This window comes from Saccopteryx leptura, chromosome 8, assembly GCF_036850995.1.
Source record: "Saccopteryx leptura isolate mSacLep1 chromosome 8, mSacLep1_pri_phased_curated, whole genome shotgun sequence".
In the NCBI taxonomy this organism is placed as follows: domain Eukaryota; kingdom Metazoa; phylum Chordata; class Mammalia; order Chiroptera; family Emballonuridae; genus Saccopteryx; species Saccopteryx leptura.
Genome location: NC_089510.1, coordinates 2429647 through 2443445, shown reverse-complemented (window position 1 = coordinate 2443445; position 13799 = coordinate 2429647). Strand labels below are relative to the sequence as shown.

Sequence of the window (13799 nt, the reverse complement as noted above, 5' to 3'; positions counted from 1 at the left end):
GAACACACCGTCACTTCTGTCTCATTCCAGTCACTAAAAATGAGTCACTTAGTACAGTCCACACACAATAAATAGGAAGGAAAATTCGTCTCCATATTTTATAGGGAACAATACCAAAGAATGTGTGGATATGTCGTTTAAAACCACCACTCTATTAGATTAATCTACAGCAAACAAAGTTATTTGAACGCCGGCCTCTCTTTTAGCTAAACCGTGAGTGCGGCCCATGCGGTAGCCGGAGATTTATGGTGTCTATACGTCATTCTGACAGTTTTATCCATCCTCGGCTCGCTGTCGCCCTCAGCCTGTATTTTCTGACGACATCTCCTTGAGAACATTTGTGAATTCCCCGTGGCAACGGGGAAGGTGAGAATATTTGTATCAAGTAGTTTCTGTTTGGTGGCTAAAAATGTAGGACTTCCCTTCAAAAATGAAAATTAGAAAGAAAAAAGCAATGCCCATTGTTTCTCGGTTACCTTACGCTCCCTTGTCAGAACCCAGAACTAGGTCTCTTTAGAAGCTCAGAATGAATCAGGTCTTCTCCTTGGTAATTCCAAAATCAAGACAATCCGCTTGAAAATAGGCTAGACGTCATTGCAAGCTGGGGGGTGGGGGGAGATGGTATCACAGAGTGCTGCCACCGAACCCCAGTCCCGGGCACGATGTGGCCCAGTGACGGGAGCCCTTAGGAGCCCTACGGATGTGTCATGATAATGGCTTGTCCTCGTTGTCACCCATGCCACGCACGTTGACACGGACACTGTACGCAGAATGCCGAGGGCCAGAAAGGGCAGCCGCTGATGCCTCCTGAAGTGGGGAGCTGAGATCCCAGAGCCCATGTGACTGTCGTCCCCCCCACAAAGCAGAGCTCCCTCCGAGCACTTAGCAGAGGCCCCACGTTGCGTGTGGAGAGAGGGATGTATTTACATTCACTGAGGTGGATACAGCAAACAAAGCCTTCTTGCATCAGGGTCTGGTTTTCAGGGATTGCTGGCGGGGGGAGGCTTCTGTTTCCTCTCAGGGGTCCCTGTAATCCTGAAACAAAGCTTAGCCGATGCGTCGCTGTGTCCTCATCTCTCTGGGGTGGCGCTCAGAGGGAGTGAGGGGTCGCGTCAAGGACAGCTACTCACTCTCCACTGTCTTCAGTCCCTCCTCATCCCTGGGTCTCTCTTCCCCTGGCTGTGGAGAAAAATGGAAGTGATCAAATGTCCCGGCCATTTTTTTTTTAATTTACCAGAAATAGAGGGTAATCAAAGAACCAGAATTTGCACAGAGAGCAAACACTCTGCTTCCTACAGCAAGTCCCAAGGGCCAGCCCACGTCGGGATGGAGCGCTCTAGACTCTCCAGGTCCCGCTGACAGCCGGGAACACGGGGTGAGGGGCCGTGGGATGTTACTTAACGGGGAGCAGAGGGGGCCGGAACCGGGGTCCTGGGCGTCAGTGTCTGCACCCCCTGCGTGCTTCTCCCTCTGGAGAGAAGAACTCAAACGGGGAGAAACATTTCTAGGGACAAAGAAAACACTAACACGTCCTAGGTTCTACTTCTGATGACGGCTCACCTCCCTTGTCTTCAGAACAACCCGGGTGCATCCGCACCCCCTGCCGTCCCTCTGCCCGTCTGGGGCCCTTCCCCGGGGGCCTGCCCTCTGTGTGGCCTCGTCAGGGCCCTGTTCCTGGGTCCAGAGCAACCCGGGTGCATCTGCACCCCCTGCCGTCCCTCTGCCCGTCTGGGGCCCTTCCCCGGGGGCCTGCCCTCTGTGTGGCCCCGTCAGGGCCCTGTTCCTACCCGGGTGAATCCGCACCCCCTGCCGTCCCTCTGCCCATCTGGGGCCCTCCCCCAGGGCCCTGCCCTCTGTGTGGCCCCGTCAGGGCCCTGCTCCTGGGTCCAGAACAACCCGGGTGAATCCGCACCCCCTGCCGTCCCTCTGCCCGTCTGGGGCCCTCCCCCAGGGCCCTGCCCTCTGTGTGGCCCCGTCAGGGCCCTGCTCCTGGGTGCATCCGCACCCCCTGCCGTCCCTCTGCCCGTCTGGGGCCCTGCCCGGGGACCTGCCCTCTGTGTGGCCTCGTCAGGGCCCTGTTCCTGGGTCCAGAGCAACCCGGGTGCATCCGCACCCCCTGCCGTCCCTCTGCCCGTCTGGGGCCCTGCCCCGGGGGCCTGCCCTCTGTGTGGCCCCGTCAGGGCCCTGATCCTGGGTGACAGTGGAGGCTGGCCCCCCCACGACACATCTGTCTTCCACCCCCCGGTGCACAAGCAGAGCACACGGTGGACAGACTCATTTATTTCTCCTCCTTTATTGATGGCCTTTCATAACCAAGTGATGGAGTCATCAGTAACTTCAGGGATATAAATGAGGGGACCCAGAACGGGGCCCGCAGATACTGAAGAGACACACTGGAAATGTTGTCTAGGATCAGCGGGGATGGTCCTCCTCCCTGGGTCCTTCAGCGGCAGCTCCCTGGCCTGGGAACACGCGTGCTGTGCTGTGTTGTGTCGTGTCGTGTTGTGTTGTGACGGAACTCGATTCATTTCTCTGCAAAGCATAACCATGAACAGCCTCTCCCATCTCCCAAGTAAAATAACGTTTGAAAAAGAAAAAATAATAAAAAGATTCTGTTTGTTAAGATGTCCCCCCAACGCTGCCCAATGTTGCTCTCATGGACCGGCAACAAAATAACAAATAAAAACTACCCTGGAAGTTTTACCAGAAATAGAGCCCGCACCCTCTCAGGGGTGCTTGCGAGTCCTGGCAGAGCCCCCCGAGGAAATAATAACATGAAGAGGCCCGGGAAGAGGAAGGGGAAGGCAGGGAGGGTTTGGAAGACCTTGAAACACCCGGAAACGAGTGTCTAAGAGTCCAGAGACAGTCCTGTCCCTGAGGTCAGGTTTCTATGGCTCGGCATTCGCCCGACTGAGGGGAGCCACGCCTTCTCGCTGTGTTTTGGGGCGCAGGAAGCTGTCCTACCTCTGCCTCCATGAGCGCCCCGGGGCCCTGAACTCAGCAACTTGTCCAGATACTGCACGGCCCCATTTTGCACCCCACGGATGCCCTGAGACCCCATCCACAGGAGGGAAGTCTTGGCTGCCCAGGGACCCCCAAGCGTGCCTGGAAACTTCTTTGGGGGGAGGGGCCCAGTTGCCTCAGTTTCCCCATCTGTCAAATGAGAATACTAATAGATCGTGCTCCGTGAACTGAAGCATTGGACGTAAATATGTGGAAAGCGCATAGGACAGTTTCTGGCACGTGATATGCGTTCCACAGTGCCGGCCGCTGTTGTTTTCATGAATAAAAATTATAGTATTTTTATTTTCATATGAGTAAGGTCTCCAAGACCGGCCGGCCCAATTTTTCAGGTTCGTTTTGCAGATGATACCAAGCAGCAGGTTGTGGTGATGCCCAGCTTCCAAAGTTTATAGACTGAGCGAGAGGCCAGCAGAGGGAACCCCACCTGTGCAGCCCAGCCGGCCTCCCTCCAAATCCCGGCCCTGTCGCCTGCGAGCTGTGTGACTCTGGGCTTGTCTCTTCCCTCTCTGAGCTTCCCGAGGCCTCCCTTGCAAAATAGGTACAGCGCCACCCTCCTGGTTAGAGCGTTGGGAGAGCTGAAAAATAATGACTGGAGCCGTTTGGATAACGAGAGTCGTGCGCCTCCCGGGAATCAATGGGGGACCCGTAGCTGGGAGCTGTCGCAGCTGCAGACGCAGGCCAGGTGCTGGACTCCTGGCCCTTGACGGCCGGCCAAGCTCACCACCACGACACAGCCCATCTTTCCTTCAAAACCACGACCAGACAGAACACAGCGATTCGCTTACACTCACTCCTGTCACTTTCCTTTTTTTTTTTTTTTTTTTTGTATTTTCCTGAAGTTGGAAACAGGGAGGCAGTCAGACAGACTCCTGTATGTGCCCGACCGGGATCCACCCGGCACGCCCACCAGAGGGGATGCTCTGCCCATCTGGGGCGTCGCTCTGTTGCAACCAGAGCCATTCTAGCGCCTGAGGCAGAGGCCATGGAGCCATCCTCAGCGCCCGGGCCAACTTTTCTCCAATGGAGCCTTGGCTGCGGGAGGGGAAGAGAGAGACAGAGAGGAAGGAGAGGGGGAGGGGTAGAGAAGCAGATGGGTGCTTCTCCTGTGTGCCCTGGCCGGGAATCAAACCTGGGACTCCTCCTGCACAGCAGGCCGTCGCTCTACCACTGGGCCAACCAGACAGGGCCTGTCACTTTTCTTCAGTGAGTATCTTGTCATCAGTAGATAGGACCAGCTACCAGAAATTACCTGTGCCTGCTGATGGATGAAATTCTGTAAGTTTTCTTTGTTCTTAAAGAAAAAAAGAAGGTGTGCGCTGGCCGGTTGGCTCAGGGGTAGAGTGTCAGCCTGGCGTGTGGATGTCTAGGGTTTGGATTGAGGTCAGGGGACACAGGAGAAGTGACCATCTGTGTCTCCATCCCTCCCCCTTCTCTTTCTCACTCTCTCTTCCCCTCTCTCAGCCATGGCTTTATTGGTTCGAGCTCATCAGCCCCAGGTGCTGAGGATGGCTCCAGGGAGCCTCTGCTTCAGGCACTAAGAATAGCTCGTTTGTAAGCATGGCCCCAAGTAGGCAGAGCATCGGCCCCAAACGGGGGTTGCTGGGTGGATCTGGGCGGGGTGTATGCTGGAGTCTCTCTCTCTGCCTCCCTCCTCTCACTTAGAAAAAAAAGAAACAAAAAGAAAGAAAGAAAGAAAGAAAGAGAGAAAGAAAGAAAGAAAGAGAGAGAGAGAGAGAGAGGAAGAGAGGAAGAGAGAGAGAGAGAAAGAAAGAAGGAGAAAGAGAGAATGAAAGAGAGAGAGGAAGGAAGGAAGGAAGGAAGGAAGGAAGGAAGGAAGGAAGGAAGGAAGGAAGGAAGGAAGGAAGGAAGGAAAGAAGGAAGGAAAGAAGGAAGGAAGGAAGGAAGGAAGAAAAAATGGAGGGAGGGAGAGAGGGAAGGAGGGAGGGAGGGAGGGAGAGAGGGAGGAAGGAAGGAAGGAAGGAAGGAGGGAGGGAGGGAGGGAGGGAGGGAGGAAGGAAGGAAGGAAGGAAGGAAGGAAGGAAGGAAGGAAGAAAGGAAGGGAGAAAGAAAAAAAGGAGGAAGGAAGGAAGGGAGAAAGAAAGAAAAAAAGGAGGGAGGGAGAGAGGGAGGGAGGGAGGGAGGGAGGAAGGAAGGAAGGAAGGAAGGAAGGAAGGAAGGAGGGAGGGAGGGAGGGAGGGAGGGAGGGAGGGAGGGAGGGAGGGAGGGAGGGAAGGAAGGAGGGAGGGAGGGAGGGAGGGAGGGAGGGAAGGAAGGAAGGAAGGAAGGAAGGAAGGAAGGAAGGAAGGAAGGAAGGAAGGAGGGAAGGAGAGAGAGGGAGAGAGAGAAGAGAGCTCCCCATTGCTGGCCGAGCTTTGCTAACTGGCTGAGTTCAGGGTGAGCAGTATCATCTTCCTCTGCTGGAAGCCCCAACGTGTCGTGTGTATTGGGGAGGCGGGGACTGGAAATGACTAAGACAGTGGTTCTCAACCTTTCTAATGCCGTGACCCCGCAATACAGTTCCTCATGTTGCGGTGACCTCAAACCAAAAAATAATTTTGGTGGCTTCTTCATAACTGTAATTTTGCTACAGTTATGATTCAGAATGTAAATACCTGATATGCATTATGTATTTTCCGATGGTTTTAGGCGACCCCGCCGGGGTCGCGACCCAGAGGTTGAGAACCGCTGGACTAAGATGATGGAAACGTTGGCAGTGATTTTGCAGACTGACACCTTTGTCCGGGTAGAAAGGGCTGGAGAAAGGTTCGGGGAAGGACGGACATTGAACCGGACGTTTCGGTTTCCTTTGGGGAGGGGGGGCTGTGCGATGAATAAGGGATACATTCTAACTCTAGAGAGCAAAGCCCGGCACGTTCCGTGTGTCAGAAAGCAGACCTGGGAGGCCCCAAGGCCATGAGGAGAGTACAGATGTCTGTCCCCCCCATGGGGTTCCGGAGTGGGAAGGGGGGATCCAGGGCAGGTTGAGAGGCACCCCCACCCCCGTGAAGTCTTGCCGTGCTCGCCTGTAAAGGAAGGACTGAGGACCGAGGGGTCCCATACAGGAGAAAGCTTGTTAACACACCCTCGCGCCCCCTCTCCCGAAGGACTCGCACGGAATTTCCACCCCCCTGCCGGCAGACAGCGGCTGCGAGGGACCCTGTCTGGGAAACTGCACAGGGTTTGAAGTCAGATCTTCATGAGTCTCGGCCTCGTCCATTTCAGACAAAGGCTAAACGGCTGACGACAAAGGAACCACTTCATTGGGGTTTTTTTTTGGGGGGGGGGGGTTCCTTTCCGGTCTCCCACTTGATGTGTAGAGAGCAGAACTGTCGCCTCTGACGACGCACGTCTCGGGGAGCAGGGTCCACGGCCCTCTGTGCGCAGCCGTTCCTCGGGAACCAGCGGGGGAACTGTCTGGGAACGGGCGAGATGCACATAAAGGCGAAGGAGAGCCAGTCCTCGTGAACCAGCGGGGGAACTGTCTGGGAACGGGCGAGATGCACATAAAGGTGAAGGAGAGCCGGTCCTCGTGAACCAGCGGGGGAACTGTCTGGGAACGGGCGAGATGCACATAAAGGTGCGGGAGAGCCGCTCCTCGTGAACCAGCGGGGGAACTGTCTGGGAACGGGCGAGATGCACATAAAGGTGAAGGAGAGCCGGTCCACCCGGACTCCGCTCAGCCCAGGACGCCACCGTCCTCCACGGGGCCATCGTCTCCGGAGAATGTGCACGTTGTCCCTGAACTGTGAACCTCATGAAACATTCTGGGGATACACACTGGGGCCCCAAAACAAAGCAACGGGACCCCCAGCCCCGTTAAGATAGAAACGCATTTCATGATGGAGATCATTTTAAGGAGAGGAAGCCAGGTTTCTCTTACCATGTAAATCGGGATAGACGCAGAAGAAGGGAAAGCACCACCGAATCTCCTTCTTGCCACACCGCAATGCTCGTTACTGTCTGTCTCTCACATTCACAGGAATACTTCACCTTTTTCTAATTTTTCTCGCATTTCCCTCCTCGATGCTTTCTCCTTTTTTCTTTTCTTTTTTTTTTTTTTTTAATTCAGTGAGAGGAGGGGAGGCAGAGAGACAGACTCCCATGTGCGCATTCGATGGGGATCCACCCGGCATGCCCACCAGGGGGTGATGCTCTGCCCATCTCTGGTGTTGCTCCATTGCTCAGCAACCAAGCTCTTCTTAGTGCCTAAGGCAGAGGCCATAGAGCCATCCTCAGTGCCCAGGGCCAACTCGCTCCAGTCGAGCCATGGCTACAGGAGGATAAGAGAGAGAGAAAGGAGAGAAAGAGAGAGAGAGGCGAGAGGAGAGAAGCAGATGGGCACTTCTGTGTGCCCTGACTGGGAATCGAACCTGGGACAGCCACACACTGGGCCAACGCTCTACCACTGAGCCAGCCGGCCAGGGCCAACCGCTTTCTCTTTTGCCCTTAATTCCTTTTCTTCCTCTCTGTCACTGTGGTCCTTTGGGGGGAAAAAAAGAGAGGGGGAAGAAATGACACAAGCTTATTCGATTATTACAGGATTCCTATAGGAATATCTGTTTTGAAGCAGGAAGTTATCAAAAAACTTACCATAGCATTTGTAGTGATCTATCAAGAAGAAAAGAAAAGAAAATGAATGAAAACATTTTTAAAAATTATTAGGCTGTTTTCATCCTTTTAGTCTTGACCTTTTGGTAAATCATAAATAAATACCATCAAAGTTTGACAGAAATAGACCGCAAAATTCCCACAACAGCAGTCTTGACAGAAATATCATGTTTATTTGATGTCAAAAAATGGCCTTTCTTTGCTGTTTGATAAACTTGGAGTTATTAAGCAAAGTAAATGTTGAATTGCACCACAGGGGTCCCTGTCACAGGGTAAGATCTCTGAGCTAATTTGCATGGCGGCCGTTTGCCATTTAGATGGAAATGCCTATCCCCAGAAAGCTTTTTTTTTTTAATGCTGTTACATTTCCATGAATTGCCTTGACATATATTTTTATAGCGAAAATATATCCTATAGCGTATAATGTTAATGTTGATACTAGGGATCAATATTTTCTATGGATTATTTGTTCAATGTCTTTTTTTCTGCCGTCTCTCCCCAGGAAGCAAATAACTTGGGTAAAAACACAACCAAAGCTGAGAGCGCTTGGCTGTTTCGGATGTGGTACGGCTTTGACCACAAGTATCCTTTGATAATGGTGCTCCCCGGGTCCTGCCTGGGAGGCGATGAACCTCCACCCTGACTCACGGACATCCCTGCTGCCTGCCCTTCCCAGAACGCGAAAAGGTAACGTGAACTCACAACCAAACGTATCAAAAGCCATGGTCTCCGGGAACGAGAACCTGTGCGGTGCATACTCGGGTGTTACGAGAGGCTAGCGCGGAATCTCGCACGGTCACGTGAACTAGCTGTTGTAATGATGGTCTGGTGTCTTCTGACGTCCGATGTTGAAACCGTAGAGTCAGGTTGTGCCGAGAAGAAAGCCCGGCCAGACGTGGGGATATAGAACGTGGGCATCTGAGCACAGACGGGCTGGGACCCTAAGTGGCATCGGCTCCAAGGGGAAGATCAGGCCCTCGCCCATGTAGGATGGGGTTGAGTGGCCTTTCCTGCTTTGGGGCAAAAACTTCTGTCACCCGTGGTGGTGAAACGATGGAGAGGGGGTGGTGATTGATGACTGAGTGAGGGAGTGTTCAGATAAAGTGGTGGGGAGGTGACTCGCTGGCAAGGTGTCCAAGGAAACCAGCGTCAAAGCCAGAGACCAGATTCCCACATTGGGTGTGTGGGGAGGGTGTGTGGGGGGGGGGGGGCATTGCTTTTTTCTGGCCTGACCAGCCTTACATTCGAGCCTTTTGTAAAAATACTATGTTACAAAAGGGGTGCAGGTGTCTTCTTCTATAGCTGCTTCCTGCTGAGCGCGGACACCGTTTGGGGTAGAGAAGAACAGACGGCGATGACCAGGTGCTCGGGGGAGCAGCTGCTCTCTGGCGTAGTTTAGCAGTTCCACGATCTCGCCAACGGTGTGCTTGGTGAAGGCAGGAGAGCGGCGTTGAAGGAAACCGGAGAGAAGTCTGGAAACACGGGGTCCAAAGAGGAGAAGTCACGTCAGGATAACTCCAGGAGGGAGCCAGGGTGGGGGGTGAGGCCACCACGAAGGGAGGCCTGGAGGACTTCTGGGTTTTGGAAGCCAATTCTAAAATACGCTGAGTGTTTTCCTGAACCTGTCCCGATGTATTAACACAGAAGCAGCATTGTCCCCGTAGGGAGAGACAAGTGTCCCCTGGCGCCGCCTTGACGAGGTCAAGGGCTCCCTGGCTTTGGGGGGCTGCTCCCCGCTGTTCCGGGGGTCCCTGGAAAGCTGCTCCCGTCTTGATGAGCTGTCTGCCGTCTGCTGGGAGATTCTGCCTTGGAGGCCGAGTGACCCTCCCTCAGTGGCCGCCCCCGCTGTGGCTCGAGAGCCGACAGTAGAGATGAGGGGACAGAGAGGCCCCCCCCCCATTTCTGGAGCTGACCTCGTGAGCGTGGAGGAAAGGGGAGGGGAGGTAGCATCCTCCGGGGGGTCAGCAATCTCTGGTAGGACATAAGTCAAAGAACGGGTGCCCCCCAGCAAGGAGGGAGCCCACCATAGGCTGCACGGCTGTAGACCCAGAGGCACGGGGGGGGGGGTGGAGCAACCCAGCCCTCAAGCGGGACTCACGGAGAAGTTCGGACTCGGTTTCCCCGGAGGCGTGCTGTCCTCTTCCCGGGTGAACTTGGACCCCCACCGTTGAACGGCTCTGGGTAGCCAAGGTCGCAGCTGTGTGTGTGGGGGGGGTTCTATTGAGGGGTTGGAGTCCGTGCGGCTTAGAAATCTGGGGAGAAGGTAGCCACGCGTCCTAGGGCGAGAATTTGTCACAGAGTCTGGCGTGGATTCGAGTGGCTGACCACCTGCGTCGGTGATTGGATTAAGGTACGAGTCGATACTGTTTCAGTGGTCAGCCTTCGCAATAGCTTGAAGTTGTTCCCTGTGTTGGGAGGGGAGGGTTCGTGGTAGGAGGTGGGGGCTGACGGGTCAGAGTATGAACTTCGCGGTGGTGGGGATTCTGGCGGAGGTGTTGCGGGGTCGAGGGGCTGGATAATGAATGTCCGGGTGCATGGACATTGAGGGCTATTTTTCTCCCCAGAACTGGTAGGCCAGTGGGGAGGAGTCGGTCGCTGATGGGTCCTCCTGTCCTCTAAGGACTAGGATGTTGAGGTTGGCGGGAAATGGGGGGGGGGGTGCCTTCAGGCTGATCTGTCTTGGAAGGTGGTGACTAGCTATAGAAAGTGCAGAAGTGTCCCAGACAATGGGGTTCACGGGGGGGAAGTCACTGGGGGGGGTCTTCAGGGTCAGCACTAGTTAGGGCAAGGCGGAGGGAGGGTATGTTGGCAGGCGTTTTGGATAAAGCACAAGGGAGGCGAGGCCCTGAGGTTCCGTGACCTGTGGCGGTTAAACACTCTGGGGGTGGGGAGGGGACTAATGACTAGGTGATGGAATGATCAGGTAAGTGCTGGGGAGGTGGTTCAGGCCAGATGTCCAAGGAGACAGGTATCGAAGCCGAGGCCAGACCGCACGCCGTTGGGGGCAGGCAGCAGGGTTGCTCTGTCCTGACCTGACCGACCGGCCTGACCCTCAGAGTCCTGACGGACCCATTATTTTACTTATTTTACTGTGCTCCCCTCTGTGAAGATCTCACTTCTGGTCCAGGTGGCCAGAGAGACCAGACAAAGCCCTTTCACCCTGTCCCAGGAAGTACCCCTGGGCCTTCGTCTACTGCGTCGATCACAATGGCGCAGGCGAGGGCAGGCGTGGGCTGAGGACAGGCGTGCCCTGGCAACTGTGTCGCTGAGGACAGGCGTGCCCCGGCAACCATGATGCTGAGGACAGGCGTGCCCCGGCAACCATGATGCTGAGGACAGGCGTGCCCCGGCAACCGTGTCGCTGAGGACAGGCGTGCCCCGGCAACCATGATGCTGAGGACAGGCGTGCCCCGGCAACCATGATGCTGAGGACAGGCGTGCCCTGGCAACCATGTCGCTGAGAACAGGAGTGCCCCGGCAACCATGATGCTGAGGACAGGCGTGCCCCGGCACCCATGATGCTGAGGACAGGCGTGCCCTGGTAACCATGTTGCTGAGAACAGGCGTGCCCCGGCAACCTTGATGCTGAGGACAGGCGTGCCCCGGCAACCTTGATGCTGAGGACAGGCGTGCCCCGGCAACCTTGATGCTGAGGACAGGCGTGCCCTGACAACCATGACGCAGCACCACGTGGTGTTCCAGGTGGACTTGAGTCAGCAAAGGGCGAGTATAGAATTCCAGCTCCGGCTGTCAATGTGGTGGCTCAGATACACAGTGCGCCGTGAGCCCAGGGGGCCGAGGACCGGGCCAGAATGCTTTCGCCGCTGCACGCTGCCCAGAGCCGGCCATCTCCAATCCTGAGCCAAGCGCTGCGGGAGGCAGACAAGGCCGGACGTGCGGGTGTCGGCCGCTGGCCTTTCCACAGCCACCGAGCCCTGGCCTTCCAGGGAGACACACCCCGCCCCTGGGTGACCTTCACAGCGTCTCAGCAATGACGAGAGCCACCGCAGATCAGAGGGAGAGGAAGAAGAACCAAGAACAGAGAAAAAGAAATTCAAAGGATAAGATGAGAAAGAGGAAAAAACCAAGAAAGGGGAGAGAGAGGAGGCGGGACACAGGCGGGACGCTCGCTGTAGAAAGGAATGCAGGTGGGAGGGACCAGGTAGGAAGGACCAGGTGGGAGGGACCAGGTGGGAGGGACCACAGGTGGGAGGAACCAGGTGGGAGGGACCAGGTGGGAGGGACCAGGTAGGAAGGACCAGGTGGGAGGGACCAGGTGGGCGGGGCCAGGTGGGAGGGACCGCAGGTGGGAGGGACCACAGGTGGGAGGGACCGCAGGTGGGAGGAGCCAGGTGGGAGGGACCAGGTGGGAGGGGCCAGGTGGGAGGGACCACAGGTGGGAGGAACCAGGTGGGAGGGACCAGGTAGGAGGGACCCGGTAGGAGGGGCCAGGTGGGAGGGGCCGCAGGTGGGCGGGGCCAGGTGGGAGGGACCAGGTGGGAGGGACCAGGTGGGAGGAACCAGGTGGGAGGGACCGCGGTGCAGAACGGAACAGAGTTCAGCCAGCAGGGAGCCGGGGGAAGCCAGCCGCAGACGGCGGAGCTACAAGCACAGCGAGCTGAGCGTTAGAAAGCGATCCTGCCCCCAGAGAGCATTCCAGGAATTCACCAAACGGAGGCGTGGAAACGGGGGGGGGGGGGGCTACCGAGGCCACAGCGTCGTGTTCCGAGAGTCCCGTGACCTGCGGTCAGATCGCTGGCCATGCTCCGGCCTGAGCCTCCGTGGGGCAGCCGGTGTTGCTGCCGCTTTAAAGGCCGTCCCTCTCGGCCCTGAGGTGTATTTCGGAGGTTCCGGTATCTCAGGACCTGCCCGAGCCTCGCAGGGGAAGCTGGTTCTTACAGGGTTTGTGCCGGGTCACGTTCCGGCCGGTTTCCCTCCGAGAAACACAGCTCCCCCCACCCCCACCCCGCGCCGTGACTGAAAGTATCTGATCACCAGACTTCCACAAAGTTAAAAAATAAGTTGTTGTTTCTGCGTAAAGTGTACAGATAAAGACTGCGTGGTGAGGACAGGACGTGGACTAGGAAAATGGCAAGTTAAGAGCTGAGATAAAAGGTGTTTCTGCTCAGAGTCTGACAGTGGCTGCACCAGGAGGCTGTGGACAGAAGGAAGGAATGCCAAGGGGAGAAGTAACTTTGAAACAAGAAAGGGAGCCCGGGCCGGTTGGCTCAGTGGTAGAGCGTCGGCCTGGCGTGCAGGAGTCCTGGGTTCGATTCCCGGCCAGGGCACACAGGAGAAGCGCCCATTTGCTTCTCCACCCCTCCCCCTCTCCTTCCTCTCTGTCTCTCTCTTCCCCTCCCGCAGCCAAGGCTCCATTGGAGCAAAGTTGGCCCGGGCGCTGGGGATGGCTCCTTGGCCTCTGCCCCAGGCGCTAGAATGGCTCTGGTCACAACAGAGCAACGCCCCAGATGGGCAGAGCATCGCCCCCTGGTGGGCATGCGGGTGGATCCCGGTTGGGCACATGCGGGAGTCTAACTGCCTCCCCGTTTCCAGCTTCGGAAAAATAAAAAATAAAAAAAACAAAAACAAGACAAGGAACGCGGGAACCCACCCACTTTTCAGCCGAGCGGCGGCACTCAATCCAGATGACGTCATGCTTTTTCTCTCGCTTTTCAGTGGGGGGGTGGGGGGGGTCATTTCCAAATGTTATGGACAGAGAGCAACAACGAAGTTTTAACATCTCAGTTAGGCGGCCCTGGCCGGTTTGCTCAGTGGATAGAGCGTCGGCGTGCTGTGCGGACGTCCCAGCTTCGATCCCCGGTCAGGGCACACAGGAGAGGCGACCCTCTGCTTCTCTTCCCTCCCTCTCCCCCTTCTCTCCCTCTTCCCTTCCCACAGCCAGGGGTTCGATTGGTCTGCGTGTGGCCCCGGGCGCTGAGGATGGCTCGGTTGATTCGAGCATCAGCCTCAGAGAGGGGTTGCCGGGTGGATCCTTGTCGGGGTGCATGTGGAAGTCTGTCTCTCTATCTCCCCTCCTCTCACTTCAAAAAAAAAGAATCTTAGTTCCGCTCTGACTTCCTACCCAGAGCGGTCTCCACTCTGTGCTGCTCTCTCGACATAGCCGTCATTTCAGAGACAGATTATCCACTTGCCGTCATGTTCGCACT

General features: G+C 56.1%; 1 protein-coding gene across 1 annotated transcript in view; it reads left to right on the top strand.

The window, feature by feature from the left end:
• The window catches only part of SLC9A9 (solute carrier family 9 member A9), a 498743-nt gene that overhangs the window by 402695 nt on the left and 82249 nt on the right, over nt 1-13799 (top strand). Inside the window, exon 14 of the mRNA XM_066347824.1 lies at nt 8135-8214. Coding sequence (XP_066203921.1) covers nt 8135-8214 — 80 coding nt within the window. The remainder of the gene's footprint in view (nt 1-8134; nt 8215-13799) is intronic.